The following is a 16,214-nucleotide window of genomic DNA, read 5'->3' as shown; positions in this document are numbered from 1 at the left end:
TCCTGCGACACCTTCACCCCAGTCTAACCACCCCCCCCAACCCACTATTCCTCATCCTGTTTCATCCTCCTATTCCCAGCCCTCTCATCCCATGACCCGCTCAACCACTTTATTCCATTTTATAAATAGAACTCACATGCCCTATAATAACATTTGGAAATCATCCAAGTGTCTACAAATGTGTCAAAATAAACCAACCACTTGAACAGACACTTGAAAAACCATTACCCTCTTCAGAAGTTTGTAAACCTCTCAACATCTTTGAACTCACATTTCCCAAGAGCAAGTATAAACAAAGTCCGCACAATATGATTCCTGAGTGCTTTTTAAAGCAGCCAAGCTATCAGTCACACATTTCTCAGCAGTGGCTATAAGGCAAGCTCAGCAATTCAGTATCCATTAGTGCCTTTGATAGCAGGCAAACAAATGACTGAACTGCTCAGCAAAGAAGGAAAGCGCATACATCTGTCAAAACTTTCAAACAGCCAAACAGATGGTTGAGCTGTTCAGCAAAGAATGGATGAAAGCCATGAAAAGAGTCTAAGCAGTCAGCTCTGGATTTCACTTTGGTTAGCCTTTTAACATTATATAATGCAGAATAGCACTCTATCCAGTGGATAATCTATTCTAATGCATCTGAAGACTTTTTATTCTACAACGCTAAATGTTCACTTGACGGTTTGTCAGTTGTCAGAAGTAACAAGCCAGCAATCGCATCATCTAGTGCTCACTTACCCTTTCTAAAGAGCATTATCATCACTCAAATTACTAAACAGAGATATAACTCAGACCACAACATTTCATGATAAATTGTAATGGAAGCAATACCGTTTTTACTCACCTAATAAATACAATGTACCTGTCACATCCAACTCTACTCTGTAGGTATAAATTAGAAAGGCTTTCAAAATGTAGTCACCCTGATGCCTGAAACCTTTATTGGGCGGCATCGTAGCAAAGTGGTTAGCACTGCTGCTTCACAGCTCCAGGGACCTGGGTTCGATTCCCGGCTTGGGTCATTGTCGGTGTGGAGTTTGCACATTCTCCTGTTGTCTGCGTGGGTTTCTTCCGAGTGCTCCGGATTCCTCCCACAGTCCAAAGATATGCAGGTTAGGTTGATTGGCCATGCTAAAAATTGCCCTTTAGTGCCCTGAGATGTGTAGGTTAGAGGATTAGTGGGTAGCTAAGTAGGGATAAGGGGGTAGGGCCTGGATGGGATTGTGGTTGGTGCAGACTCAATGGGCCAAATGGCCTCTTTCTGCATTGTATTGATTCTATGATTTACCTCGATTGCAGTGAGTGGTTTTCCTGTTACACACTCTTTCCCATACCACTGAAATTAATCAATGTTTGAAATGGGGAGCAGGGTGAGGGGAGGGGCAGGACTTCTAGATCTACATCCTGCGCGTCATTTTACTTTCCCACCTGATTCTGTTTAGTTCTGAGCAGGACCTCACTTTGAGTAAGGCATTTGACATTTTTCAAAGAACGGTTACTAATTTTCCATTCTATTGTACGTGCAAAACTATTCACAAAGGGCAGCGACAAAACCATTCTCACCATCATTAAACTCGCGGGAGTCCGTGGACATGTTGTGGAACCAGAGGAAGCTCCCGATTTATTCAGCATGGTTCCCATGTCAGGTGGCTTGGGATTGGTGATTCGAAAAACCTGCACAATTATGAGATTCACCGGAAAAATGATCAAGGCACTTTCAATCCCGATGATTAACTCCCGCCAACTGATAGTGTGGCTATCTGCAATAACAAAAGGTACAGCCTGATCAATAGAGCGACTGCCGATTTTCCTTCCTTGTTTCTGAAAGAATAAATTTGGTGCTTTAAGAACATAAGAACATAAGAACATAAGAAATAGGAGCAGGAGTAGGCCATCCAGCCCTTCGAGCCTGCCCCGCCATTCAATAAGATCATGGCTGATCTGTCGCTGCTCAGTTCCACTTTCCCGCCCTCTCCCCATAACCCTTAATCCCCTCTCTTATCAAAAACCCATCAACCCGCGTCTTAAAAATATTTAGCGAGGCAGCCTCCACCACTTCAACGGGCAGAGAATTCCAGAGATTCACCACCCTTTGAGTGAAGAAGTTCCTCCTCAACTCTGTTCTAAACCGCCCCCTTTTTATCTTGAGGCTGTGCCCCCTAGTCCTATTGTCTTTTTTGAGCGGGAAGAGTCTTTCCACCTCTATCCTATCCATCCCATTCATCATCTTATATGTCTCAATGAGATCTCCCCTCATTCTTCTAAACTCTAACGAGTACAAGCCCAGTTTATTCAGCCTCTCCTCATAGCTCAACCCCCTCAACTCCGGTATCAGCCTAGTAAACCTCCTCTGCACTCCCTCCAAGGCCAAAATATCTTTGCGCAGGTGCGGCGCCCAAAAATGCACACAGTACTCCAGCTGCGGCCTCACCAATGCCCTATACAGCTGCAGTAAGACCTCCCAACTTTTATATTCAATCCCCCTCGCTATGAAGGCCAGCATCCCATTCGCCTTCCTGACCACCTGCTGCACCTGCAAGCTGGGTTTTTGCGACTCATGCACAAGGACCCCGAGGTCCCTCTGCACCGTCGCCTGCTGCAGTTTTTCGCCTCGTAAGTAATAGTCCTTCCTACCATTTTTCCTACCAAAGTGGACCACCTCACACTTGCCAACATTAAATTCCATTTGCCATTTCCTGGCCCATTCGCCCAGCCTATCTAGATCCTTCTGCAGACTCTCCACACCCTCCGCACAATTTGCCGTTCCCCCAATCTTGGTGTCATCAGCAAATTTCGACACTCTACACTCGGTTCCCTCCTCCAGATCATCTATATAAATGGTAAAAAGCTGAGGCCCCAGCACCGACCCCTGGGGCACTCCACTAGTCACCATCCGCCAATCTGAATAGCACCCGTTGACCCCCACTCTCTGCCTCCTATTTGACAACCAATCTTCTATCCACGCTAACACCTTACCCCCAACTCCATGTCCCTCGACCTTCTGCAATAACCTCTTGTGAGGCACTTTGTCAAACGCTTTCTGAAAATCTAGAAAGACCACATCCACCGGCTCTCCTCTATCCACTGCCCTAGACACATCCTCATAGAACTCCAGTAAATTTGTCAGACACGACTTCCCTTTAATGAAACCGTGCTGCGTCTGCTCTATCAAGCAATTCCCTTCAAGATGCCTCGCAATTTCCTCCTTGATGACAGATTCTAACATTTTACCTACCACAGATGTTAAACTAACCGGCCTATAATTCCCCGCCTTTTGCCTGGCACCCTTCTTAAACAACGGCGTAACATTAGCCGTTTTCCAATCATCCGGCACTTCCCCGGAATCCAGCGACGTTTGGAAAATAACCACCAAGGCATCCACTATCACCTCCGCCATTTCTTTCAGAACCCTCGGATGCATTCCATCCGGTCCTGGGGACTTGTCCACAATCAGCCCCTCCAGTCTGTCGAGCACCGCCTTTCTAGTAACAGTAATGTCATTAAGACCCTCCAGTCCTACCACCTTTCTATCGCTAACACCCGGCAAATTATTCACGTCCTCCTCCGTGAAGACAGAAACAAAAAAGTTATTCAATACCTTAGCCATATCCCCATCCCCTACCACTAGGTCCCCTTTCTCATCCTCTAAAGGACCAACATTCACCCTAGCCAGCCTCTTCCTTTTTATATATTTATAAAAACTCTTGCTATCCTTTTTTATATTAAGCGCTAGCCCAGCTTCATAGTTTATCCTACCCTTCCTTATCAACTTCTTTGTCAATCTTTGTTGACATTTAAACCTCTCCCAATCCTCTTCTCGCCCACTACTCTTAGCTACTCTAAATTCCTCCGCTTTTAGTTTAACACTTTCCTTCACCTCCTTTGTTATCCACGGCTTATTACCTCTCCTTCTACTATCCTTTTTGACCATCGGAATAAATTTCCGTTGAGCACCAAGAAAGATCTCCTTAAAGATCCTCCACTGCTCCTTAACAGACCCTCCCTCCAACGCGCTCTCCCAGTCCACATTCGCCAATTCTTCTCTCATCCTACCGTATTTCCCTCTATTCAAACAAAGGACGCGTGTCCGGGAACCCACTTTCTCCTCCTCCATCTGCACCAGAAACTCCACCATACAATGATCACTCTCCCCAAGAGGATCCTTCACCACAAGGTCCCTAATTCTACCTGCCTCATTACATAGCACCAGATCCAAGATAGCTCGCTCCCTCGTCGGCTCCAACACACACTGTTCGAGGAAACTATCCCGGCAGCATTCCAAGAACTCTTCCTCGAGCCCCCCACGTCCAACATGGGTCGACCAATCAATATGCAGATTGAAATCCCCCATAACTACGGCCGTCTCATTCTTGCACGCCGCACTTATTTGCGCGTTAACAGCCCTTCCCATCTCCAGATCATTATTCGGGGGCCTATAGACGACACCCACCAGCGTCTTCCTCCCTTTGCTGTTCCTAATCTCCACCCAAAACGATTCCACCCTCTGCTCCTTGGCTCCAATATCATCCCTTGCTACCACCTTGATGCTATCCTTAATCAGCATAGCTACGCCCCCCCCTTTTCCCTCCTGTCTATCCTTCCTAAACACTTGATAGCCCTGTACATTCAGCTCCCAGTCCCTGTCACCCTGCAGCCACGTCTCTGTAATGGCCACCAGATCGTATCCATTTGTGTCGATCTGCGCCATCAGCTCATCCACTTTATTCCGAATGCTTCGTGCATTCAGATAAAGCGCTTTCATCCCAGCCTTCACCTGGACCCTATTTGTCGCAACGCCACCAACTATACTCACGCCCCCTACTCCCTCTATTATTGGGACATCCTCGGCCTCTTCCCTTACATGTACCCTCTCCTTAACTTTATACCTCGTAAGGTCACCTACCCTCACATCCTCCCCCCCCCTAATTAGTTTAAAGCCCTGTCTACAGTCCTCTTTACTCGATTCGCCAACACTCTGGTCCCAGCACTGTTCAAACCAACCCCATCCCTCCCGAACAGGTCCCACCTACCCCAATACTGGTGCCAATGCCCCATAAATTCAAACCCATTCCTCCCACACCAATCCCTGAGCCACCCATTCACTTCCTTAATCCTGTCAACCCTACGCCCGTCTGCACTCAGTTCAGGCAGTAGCCCAGAGATAACCACCTTGTCGGTTCTACTTTTTAATTCCATTCCAAGCTTTTCATACTCCCTCCCCAGATCCTCAGTCTGCATTTTGCCTACGTCGTTGGCACCCACATGTACCACAACGACCGGATTCTCACCCTCCCACTCCAGGTTCCTCTGCAGCCCAGATGCGACATCCCGGACCCGAGCACCAGGCAGACAACACACCCTTCTGTGCACTTTGTCATTGTGACAAAGGACAGTGTCAATACCCTTAACCCCATTATCCCCAATAACTACTACGTTCCTTTTCCCCTTCTCTTTGCCTATGTCCTGCTGCAGCACTGTACCGTGTGCAGTTTGCTCACCAACCTCACCTGCCTCGTTCTCGTCCAACTTGGAAGCAAGAACCTCAAACCTGTTATGCAGATTAAGAGGCTGAGGCCTCCGCTCCTCACCCCCCTTCCTCTTCCCAGCAGCCCCCTCTTGTCCCTGACCCTTAGAGTTAGCCAGTCTAGGGGGGGTGGATGTCACTTGCACCCCATTGACAATGGCACCCTCTCTCCCCTTGATGAGCCTCAGCGTCTGTAGCTCAGAGGCCAGCTCATTTACCCTGAGCTGGAGCTCCTCCAGCAACCTGCACTTACTGCAGACATGGTCACTGGGGAGGACCAGTTCCCACATCATACAGAAACCACACATCACATGCCCTTCCATTATTCACTGTAGTAGTTTTGAAAAAATTTTTTTTTGTTTGTTTTTTTTTGTTTTTTTTTGTTTTTTTGTTTTTCAAACGAACTCACCTGGCCTTTTTTCCTTCCAGCCCTTTTTGATATTAAGCCCTAGTAGCTCACTCTGCTGCCCGCTCAGACGCTGCCCGCTGTCTACACCAGGCCTCCTTTTAAACCTGGCGCTGATTTAAATCTGATGACCCACAACTGCCTGCTAACCACTCCCTCAGAATTCTTAAAGCAGTAAATACAATAAATAAATGCTTTAAACAGTTCTACAAAGAACAAAGTGCTTTAAACTTATTTTAAACTGGTTTTTAACAGGTAAAATCTTAGCTGTCTCTCTGCTCCTTCACTCATCTGCTCCAGCAAACAATGGAAGGCTTCACCTTGTGGTCAGTTGATATTTAAATCTGATGAACCACAACTGCCTGCTAACCACTCCCTCAGAATTCTTAAAGCAGTAAATACAATAAATAAATGCTTTAAACAGTTCTACAAAGAACAAAGTGCTTTAAACTTATTTTAAACTGGTTTTTAACAGGTAAAATCTTAGCTGTCTCTCTGCTCCTTCACTCATCTGCTCCAGCAAACAATGGAAGGCTTCACCTTGTGGTCAGTTGATATTTAAATCTGATGAACCACAACTGCCTGCTAACCACTCCCTCAGAATTCTTAAAGCAGTAAATACAATAAATAAATGCTTTAAACAGTTCTACAAAGAACAAAGTGCTTTAAACTTATTTTAAACTGGTTTTTAACAGGTAAAATCTTAGCTGTCTCTCTGCTCCTTCACTCATCTGCTCCAGCAAACAATGGAATAAACAATAAATTCAAACAATTGAATTTATCAATGATAAACTCTTTAGTGTTTTCAGCAAGCTTGCAATGATTAATTATGGAGATATTTTGTAGCAATCAGATTCAAAGTTGTCAATGTCACCATTTACAATGATCGACTGTATCTGGGCTTGGATGCTCAGCCCATGATCAAATAGTGTGTCGGTTGGTTCATCTTGAAACAATGGACAGAACCTTTCAGCCATTCATGCCAGTGGGATCTTCTGCTCCCGCCGACGGCACACACCCATCCCGGCTTTCACTGCGGTGAGGAATCCACTCAACAGGAAACCCCACTGACAATGGCGGGACCAGAAGATCTTGCCACCGCCATGAAACACACTGGTGGTGTGGAAAATCCCAGCCAGTGGCAAGAGGTGAGGGTAGAATCAGTGGTAATGGTATAGAATTTTAGTAGGTGCAGTAAATACCGGCTTCAATCATCCCAAAGTTTATGTGAAAGAAACACAAGAGGCAGGCAGAATTTCCACCCAAAAAGTGTCATGTCATAATGGCAAAAATACCAGAGCAATCCACGCCCGCCCACCTGGTGCACTCGGCAGTGCAATCGTCCCACACTCAGTCATCTTTTGGGAGAGTGGTGAGTTTCACACTGGTACTGGAGGGGTGGGTGGTGGGGTTAGGACCTAAACATGCCTGGCTGCAAAGCGCTAGGGCATGATCTTAGAAGGGAGACCCAATCTCACAGGTACTGCCATCTGAAGGCAGTGTGCTAACTTACGTCTGGATAATCAAATCTCAACATGATGGTCACTAGTCTAAAATGGCCACTTGCCCATAATTTGCAGCAAGGTGGCGCTTGGAACTCTGATGCTATCAGCCGGATCCCTTGTTTATAAGGAGTATGGATCAGACCAACAGTCCTATGGTAGAGTAGTGCTGAACTCACTTAGATTTTGATTCATCAGTGGGAAAACAGATTAACTGAAAACTCCCTGAAATGTTTATCTTCACAAAGATGATTCAGTGGTTCGATGAGGGTGTTCCTTTGATGATTAAAGAAGCAGCTATTGATTTATGTACCATTGTGTAATTTGTGCCCTCAGGATGGACTTTACAGTCTGTAACTTTATTTTTAGAGGGGAAACACAGCAGCCAACTTGCACAAAACAATAAGATAAATTATCAGTTAAACATTCAATCTAAATTTAAAAGTGGAAAGTCGTTCCATGTCTTCAATATTATTGGAAATAAAAGTCCTCCAAAGATCTAGCCTTGAAAACAAACTACTGTAGTGTAAAATCTATAAGATACCAGTTCAGGAGACACATAACAAACTCCTGACTAAATTGTTCAAAACACAATAAGGTTATGTTATAAATGATACCAACAACTATTGGGATGATCTTACCAAAAAATTCAAAGTGCCAAATGGGCATGAAAATGGGAGAGAAATGCATTCTCTTTTTGGACGAGTTCCCAGATTCAATTGTATGGCACTCAGAAAATAAAATGAGGCAAAGTGTGATTCTCACCAGAGGGGGAATGGACGGAACATATTCTCACCTAATGTTATCAGCTCACTGATCACTGGTATGATGAGCCAGTAAGATCTCCCCTAGGAGTGGACGGTGGACAAGCTCAGCTTTTGGGTTAGAGTACAAGAGCTTTGCTTGCATGGTTATGAAATCTTTTGAACTCTTTGATGACATCAGCACTTTGCAATTAGGTACGAATTAATCTTTTATAAAATTCCAGTATGCATTTTAGTGCTGAATTTGGATAACGAAGCACAGTAAACAATTACTAAACACATCAAAAGCATGAAAAATGCTCCAGGGCAGCACTAAGAAAGACAGACCAAAAGATTCCAACCCTGGGTCCGATTGCAGATCTCAATCAATGCTTTGGTTGATGTGCTATATTTAAACAAAGAATCTTTTTATCTAAACAGTGAGGACAAAAAGCAGGATTCCCTCAAATTATTCCTGCTGGAAAATACATATGCCTGGATAACAGGAATAAACAGATTTATATTCAATTGTGTGTATGAATATGTACACATACAGATTAGGAGCAAGAGTGGACCTCAAACTGCTCTGTCTTTCAATAAGATCATAGATGATCCGATTATGGCCTCAATTCTACACTCTTGACCCCCCCCAGATAACCTTTGGCTCTTTTGTTAGCCAAGAATCTATTTAACTTTGCCTTAGAAATATCTAATGACTCTGCCCTCACCATTCTCTGGGGAAAAGAGTTCCAAAGACTCACAACCCCCTCAGCGGAAAAATAAATTCTCCTCATTTCCATCTTAAATGAGAGACCCTTTACTTTTAAACTGTGTCTCCTAGTTCTAGTTTCTCCCACAAAGGGAAACATTCTTTTAGCATCCACCCTATCAAATCCTCTGCGGATCTTACATGTTTCAATAAGATCATCTCTTGTTTTTCTAAACTCCAGTGGATACCGGCCAAGTCTGTATGTGATGCAATCCACAGCCAAATAGTAACCAGCCTTCATTGTCTATGTCCACACATGAATAATAAATACATTGGAGAGATACTGATGGGATCTGAAATTGAAGAACTATCAACCACATGGCGACATCACCTTCAGGAGAAAACTGGCAAATCAACACCCATGAATGTTGTAGATATATGCTTGGTTTCGTAAGATAAGTCAACATTTCAGGTCAAATCCCTTGTCAGATCCTATTATTAGGGCAGCACAGTGGCACAGCGGTTAGCACTGCTGCCTCACAGAGAGAGGGGCCTGGTTTTGATTCCCGGACTTGGGTGACTTGTGGAGTTTGCAAGTTCTCCCCATGTCTGCGGGGGTTTCCTTCAGGTGCTCCGGTTTCCTCCCACAGTCCAAAAGACATGATGGTTGGGTGCATTGGCCATGCTAAATTCTCCCTCAGTGTACCCGAACAGCTGCCAGAGTGTGACAACTAGGGGGATTTTAATAGCAACTTCATTGCAGTGTTAGTGTAAGTCTACTTGTGACACTAATAAATAAATAAAAATCATGGGTGGGATTTTCAGCTACGCGCGCCCCAAGACCAAAATTCCTGCCGAGATCAACGGATGACCCATTGAATTTTCTGTCCTGCCCGTTGCGATTCCCACGGGATGGGAAATTTCCAACCTGTGTGTTTCTGGTATTTTCCAGTTTAATTTCCAATCTCCAGCATTCACGCTTTTTATTTTATTTTTCACCCACTAAATGATTTACCACCAGACATTAACATTTACCCGATTGATCCTCATCCTCAGTCACATTATCGGCTGTGCCCCAGAACATGATGTTGGTCAGCATTGTACAGAGCAGGAGAGAAAAGCAGCAGGAGACTCGCTGCACCCTGGTGAAGGAGCTCTGTGGGGGACGAGCAAACACTGAAAACCAGATGTGTTGATCTGTGAAGCTTTCAGTTGTCTTCATAAAGAACAGGTTTCTGGAACACATCAAATAGAACAGAACCATTGAGGAACAATTTGAAACTGTCCCATCCTGGTATAAAAACCATTTTTTGTCATGTTAATATAGACGGGGATATTTGAACCAGGTCAAGTGTGATATGAGTCACAAGAATGATGTTAATGTTCCCTTAGATCGAATGCAAAAAATAAGAACGTGATGGAGTGAATATTTAAGTCTGGATTTGCACCCGCCTCTGGAGTGCTTTGTAAAGTTGCCACCATGATCATTGTTGTGGGATGGACAATTCTCCCAGATATCCTGTAAAAACAAGACAAATAGCACAAATCCCAAAACACAATCATAGAATTCTACAGTGCAGAAGGAGGCCATTCGGCCCATCAAGTTTGCACCAATCACAACCCCATCCAGGCCTATCTCCATAACCCCATGAATTTACCCTAACTTGTCCCCTTGACACTAATTTAGCACAGCCAATCCATCTAACCTGCACATCTTTGGACTGTGGGAGGAAACCGAAGCACCCAGAAGCAACCCACACAGACATGAGAAGAACGAGCAAACTCCACTCAGACAGCAACCCCAGGCTGGAATTGAACCCAGGTCCCCTGAGGCAGCAGCGCTAACCACTGTGCCACTATGCCACCCCAACATGACTGTAAAATGTCAGAAATAAATAATAGGCCCATCAGCATCTGAAAAGAGATGAGTTAACATTTCAGATAGATAGAAACATAGAAAATAGGAGCAAGAGTAGGCCATTCAGCACTTCAAACCTGCTCTGCTGCCATTTAATATGATCAGGGCTGATCCTCAATATGATAATCCCATGTTTTACCCTTTCCCTTTGATGTCATTCAAATCTAAAAACTGATAAATGTCATCAGGCATGTTTTTCCATTCAGCACTAAACTATCTTTTCTCTACGAATATTGAGACCTGTATTTCCAGCAAGCATTTTCACAATCTATCATTCCTTTTTATTTTCAGTGCCATTTTTGAATTCAGAATTTGGGGGGAGGTACAGGAGGGGGAAAAGCCAGGAAGGGATTTAAACACAAGAATGAGAATTTTAAAGTAAAATCAGTGAAAGACTGGTAGCCAATGCTGGCCAACAAGGATATGGTTCATGTGTAAGTGTGGGATAGGAGATAGGTATTTGAATTTCAGATTATTTAAAATCAGAATTTACAAAATATAAAATGCCAAATTAAGATTCCTTTAACAACAACAAAACCTGAGTCTACTGATGGTGTAGTCTAGCTACGTTGATTATGACAGAATTTAGAAGGCGTGAGATGAATTTCTGATCTGCACTCATCCATTATTGAGCTGACACCTCGACTAAGTGTATCCACTTGGCCCAGAACAGAAACAGTGAAATAATCCATAAACAAAATTATTCTTAAGGAGAATCAGAGTTTTACCCAAAATCTTTCATTTCTGCCTCAGAAGCAAGGGGGAAGGTTTTGTCGAGCACAAACTCTCCAGTGTCAACAGCTAACCAGCAATTGCAGAAAAAGTACCACTGTTCCCCTGTTTCAGGATCTTGTATAATTACATGACTGATGTACCTGCAGTTAAAGAAATGTCGCGTAAATTTTCAAAATGTATCCATCCAGCGGTCATCTTATAAGTTGCAAGTTAAACTTCATCAGATTTGAAACTGCTAACAGGTCAGCAAAGCATGTACCTTGGAAGAGAACGCAGGATAGTGAAAGCACCAGAGAAAGAATCAATAAGTGACATTTACCAGGATGGACTGGATCCTGAGTTATTGTGCCACACTCTAATGCTGTTGAGATTGCCCAGTGGGAAAGGAGTGGCAAGGAGAAACTCATCTACTGAACCTTGCTGAAATAATGGTTTCTTTGGGTCAGTCAGATGATGGGGATTACTCTGGCCTGCTGAACCACAGAGCGTCATTACCACCTGCGTAAATAATGAAGACATTTGTTATACATCGACAACGATTAAATTCCCATCTTTCAGCTCAGCGATGGGCTTGAACCTTACGTATTATTACAAGTAGGGAAATAGGCTGAGGTCCACCTATGATCTAAATGAGAGTAATGTTCTGGGCCTAGTGACAAGTTAGGATCAGTAAATCATCCAGGAATGTTGTGGTAAGTACATAAGAAAGTTTGGATATGACTCAATAGCGCATTTGTGAATGCCACCGCACACAACCATTCTCTGATCGTGCTGAGTTGTCCCCTTCAATCACTTTGCACTATTTTCATTGAATTCAGGCAAGAATTAATTCTCTCGGCTTCCTGGTGTTACCTCACTTCCTGCTGATACCGACACAGCTCCTACAGCTGAAGCACCCTGGAATATGTTTCTGTAATAAAGGCACTAAATATCAATGTAAATTCTTGCTGTTCAAGTCCCTGTAGACTGTGAAGGGACTGTAGTGAAATGGGTTAATTAAACATCATGGTAATAACCGTGTTACAGATAGGTTGGTCTCTTCAGTTGTGCTGGAATATTACAATCCAAGATTGCCTGCAATGGCAGCCGCCCATGCATCCTTAATAGGCCATTGAGCTGTTTTCATCCAAGTCCAGAAGAATGGCAACACCAAGACTATATGCTTTAATATTGACAGAAACAAAGCAATGAAATCACAGAAACATGGAAAATAGGAATATGAGTAGGCCAGTCGGCCCTTCAAGGCTGCTCCACCATTCATTTGAATCATGGCTGACCAACCAACTCAATAGTTTGATCCTGCCTCCTCCTCCCCACATACCCCTTGAGCCTTTTCACTCCAAGAGCTATATCTAACTCCTTCTTAAAAACATACAATGTTTTGGCCTCAACTACTTTCTGTGGTCATGAATTCCACAGGTTGACCACACACTCTGGGTGAAGAAATTTCTCCTCATCTCCGTCCTAAAATGTTTACCCTGTATCCTCAGACTGTGACCCCTGGTTCTGGACACCGCCATTATTGGGAATATCCTTTCTCCATCTGCCTTGTCTAATCCTGTTAGAATTTTATCGGTTTCTATGAGATCAACTCTTATTCTTCTGAACTCCAGTGAATACAATCTTAACTGATTTAATCTGTCCTCATACATCAGTCATGCCATCCCAGGAATCAGACTGATAAACTTCGCTGCACTCCCTCTGGAGCAAGAATAGTCTTACCAAGATAAGGAAACCAAACTGCACACATTCGAGGTGTGGCCTTACCAAGGCCTTGTATAATTGCGTCAAGACATCCCTGCTCCTGTACTCAAATCCTCTCACTATGAAAGCCAACAAACTATTGACCTTATTATCACCTGCTGCACCTGCATGCTGACCTTCAGTGGCCGCTATACAAGGACACCAGTCTGAAGCCTATTTAATGGCAGTGGTACAGGCTATGCACTCCCAGTATTGTGCTAATGTGGGCAGATAATTTAATAACAGGCTAATTTTAATGTTTGGAAAGGAATGCTGGGGTTTCTTCCAGTTTCAGCAAGTCAGGTCTGGAGGAAAGGGGGAGTGAAATCGGGAGTAGTGTGATGAAATATTTCCCACTCACTAGGATAGATGAACCATGATGACATAATCTAGGGAAAGCAGTGCACTCACCCCTTCCCCCACCCACCTCACGCTCAGGATGCAACAAGCTTGTTTTGACAATATGATCCAGCCTTGAAACCTCTGTCACCATGAAGGGGAGGCAGGAACAGCAACTTATGGGAACATAATAATCCCCATTGTCTCCTCCCTAGTCTCATTCCACATTTATTTGGACACATGACATTCCAGAAAAACATTACTTGTGACTTTGGATCTAAGTTGTTTGCATGCATATCCATAATGTCATACCAGCTACTGTCATACTTCAGGCAATTATGTAGAACGATACATAATGTGAGCACCAGAACATGTGTCAAAGGCATTTTTATTTTGGAGTCCTGGGAAGCAGAAATAACAGCTCCTATATAGATCCTGGGTCCAAATCCCCTACCCGATCTATGATCATCAAAGATAACAGGCCTACCAGGAATAAATAATTTGAATGATCTTAACAGCATCGCTCACACTCAGGGAACAAGAATATAATGTAAAACTTTAATCAGTTATACTAAGGCTTGCAATTTGTGAAAATGACTCTCTTTCCAATTATGACATTCAATTCCTAATTTATTCTTGCCAGAATTTCAGTCGATAGTTTAAAGCTCCACATCGCTCTATTAACATTTCAATTTCATTTCAGTTCTACAGCGTTTGTAATTTTCATTTGCCAGACCTTAGATGAAGTCCCTGCTCCTCGTCGATGGCCAGTGAAAACTTTCACCAAGTAATGGTATTTGGCAAATGGATCATTATCGGCAAGAACAGTTTTTTTCACCTAAGTGCAAGACAGATTTTAAGTAAAGACAATTCAATGACTTCTAAATTGCAATGTCTAGGTTTTTATATAAAACATAATGCTTAGTCATTAATTATTTTTAAGATTATGAAACAGTTGAAATAATAGTTGCTGTTCTAGATCATTTATTGCTGAAATGTGAACATCAGTGGCCCATGATTCCTATTTGGCAAGATCCCTTGGTCTTGTCAGGCGCTCAGAGGAAATTCCACATTAGTGAATAAGAGGAGGGAATGGAAAAATGTGGAAACATTTAGAAGCTGACACCAAAGTGTAATCATCAGAGGCCTTAGAATAGGCCACGCAAAATAAAATTGTTCAGTAAGGCTGACTGGTGGTTCGAAAATCTTGTAAGCTGACCTTCACTGGTGCAAAATAAATGTTAGGAAAACTACATAGTCCAGAATTTTCCGGCTGCTTGCATCCCACCGCAGCTGCCAGCAAGGACGGGGAATTTGGCACACAGCCAGATCTCTGCAGCAGAACCAGAGAAAATGACTGGCATGAATGGCCAGAGAATCCCACCCATAATCTTTCCTTTGAGTAGGCAGCAGGGTTTTTAAGCAGTACACTGGGAGGTTATTATTGGGTAAAACAGTAGCTTGCTTTAACAATATTCCATTCAATATTATATTCACTCAGACAAATTAATAAGTAATCACATTTTGACCTAAATGATATCGGGGCATGGTAACGTCAAGCTGACCTGTAATACCAATTGAACTAAAAATTGAAGCTTGCATTCTTCCATCACCAGATCGTTTATTTCCATCATTTTGAAGCAGAATAGCATTTTCAAATTGCTTGGTTGCATGTTTAAAAGTTTATTTGTTAGAGTCACAAGTAGGCTTACTTACACTGCAATGAAGTTACTGTGAAAATTTCCTAGTTGCCACACTCTGGCACCTGTTCGGGTACACCGAGGGACAATTTAGCATGGCCAATTTGCCTAACAATTGGATTTTTCAGACAATGGGAGGAAACCCATGCAGATATGAGGAGAACATGCAGACCCAAGCCAAGAATTGAACCCAGATCTTTATTGCTGTGAGGCAGCAGTGCTAATCACTGTGGTTTTAAAGTGGAAAATACTCATTGACATGACTTTGTTACCTCTGTTTAATTTATAATTCAAATAGTTGCTTAAATCTCAAAGTTACAGCATCTTATGAACAGTTTCTTACCTTTGTTAAATCCTGTCTATCTTTCATTCGAGCCCAAATAACCAGGATGATGTAAACTCCAAAAATGGCAGCCAGCAATGAGACCACCACAGAATTGTCTTTGATCTGAGAAAATAACTTGACTGTGTCCTTCACATCCACCGTATTGGGCAAGACCAGGATAGAGGTAGAAAATAAACTAAAGTGGTTGCAAAGACATTGTGTTCTGTTTTGATTTGATTTTGGACCCACCTACCATGATAAAGATGGAACAAAGAAGTATCATTCTTTCTTAGTATAGAATCATAGAATCCTTACAGTGCAGAAGGAGGCCATTTGGCCCATCGAGTCTGCACCGACCACAATCCCACCCAGGCACTATCCCCATAACCCCACTTATTTATCCTGCTAATTTTCCTGACACTAAGGGTCAATTTATCATGGCCAATTAGCCTAACCCACAGAACTTCAGACCATGGGAGGAAATTGGAGCACCTGGAGACACAGGGAGACACAGACACAGATGCAGACACAGCGAGAATGAGCAAACTCCACATAGACAGTAACCCAAGCTAG

The 16,214-nt window shown here is 43.3% G+C and overlaps 1 protein-coding gene across 1 annotated transcript in view; it reads right to left on the bottom strand.

Annotated features, from left to right (window-relative positions):
* Window positions 1-16,214, bottom strand: part of LOC145341871 (polycystin-1-like protein 2) — an 86,472-nt gene that overhangs the window by 39,189 nt on the left and 31,069 nt on the right. The window contains exons 16-21 of the mRNA XM_080186881.1: window positions 15,660-15,890; window positions 14,353-14,454; window positions 11,854-12,032; window positions 11,528-11,674; window positions 9,911-10,116; window positions 1,561-1,757 (exon numbers count right to left, since the gene is read on the bottom strand). Coding sequence (XP_080043007.1) covers window positions 1,561-1,757; window positions 9,911-10,116; window positions 11,528-11,674; window positions 11,854-12,032; window positions 14,353-14,454; window positions 15,660-15,890 — 1,062 coding nt within the window. The remainder of the gene's footprint in view (window positions 1-1,560; window positions 1,758-9,910; window positions 10,117-11,527; window positions 11,675-11,853; window positions 12,033-14,352; window positions 14,455-15,659; window positions 15,891-16,214) is intronic.

The sequence above is a fragment of the Carcharhinus amblyrhynchos genome, chromosome 4, assembly GCF_965287045.1.
Source record: "Carcharhinus amblyrhynchos chromosome 4, sCarAmb.v2.hapA, whole genome shotgun sequence".
NCBI lineage: Eukaryota > Metazoa > Chordata > Chondrichthyes > Carcharhiniformes > Carcharhinidae > Carcharhinus > Carcharhinus amblyrhynchos.
Note: the sequence above shows the minus strand (reverse complement) of the source record. Positions and strands in the feature narration are given on the sequence as shown.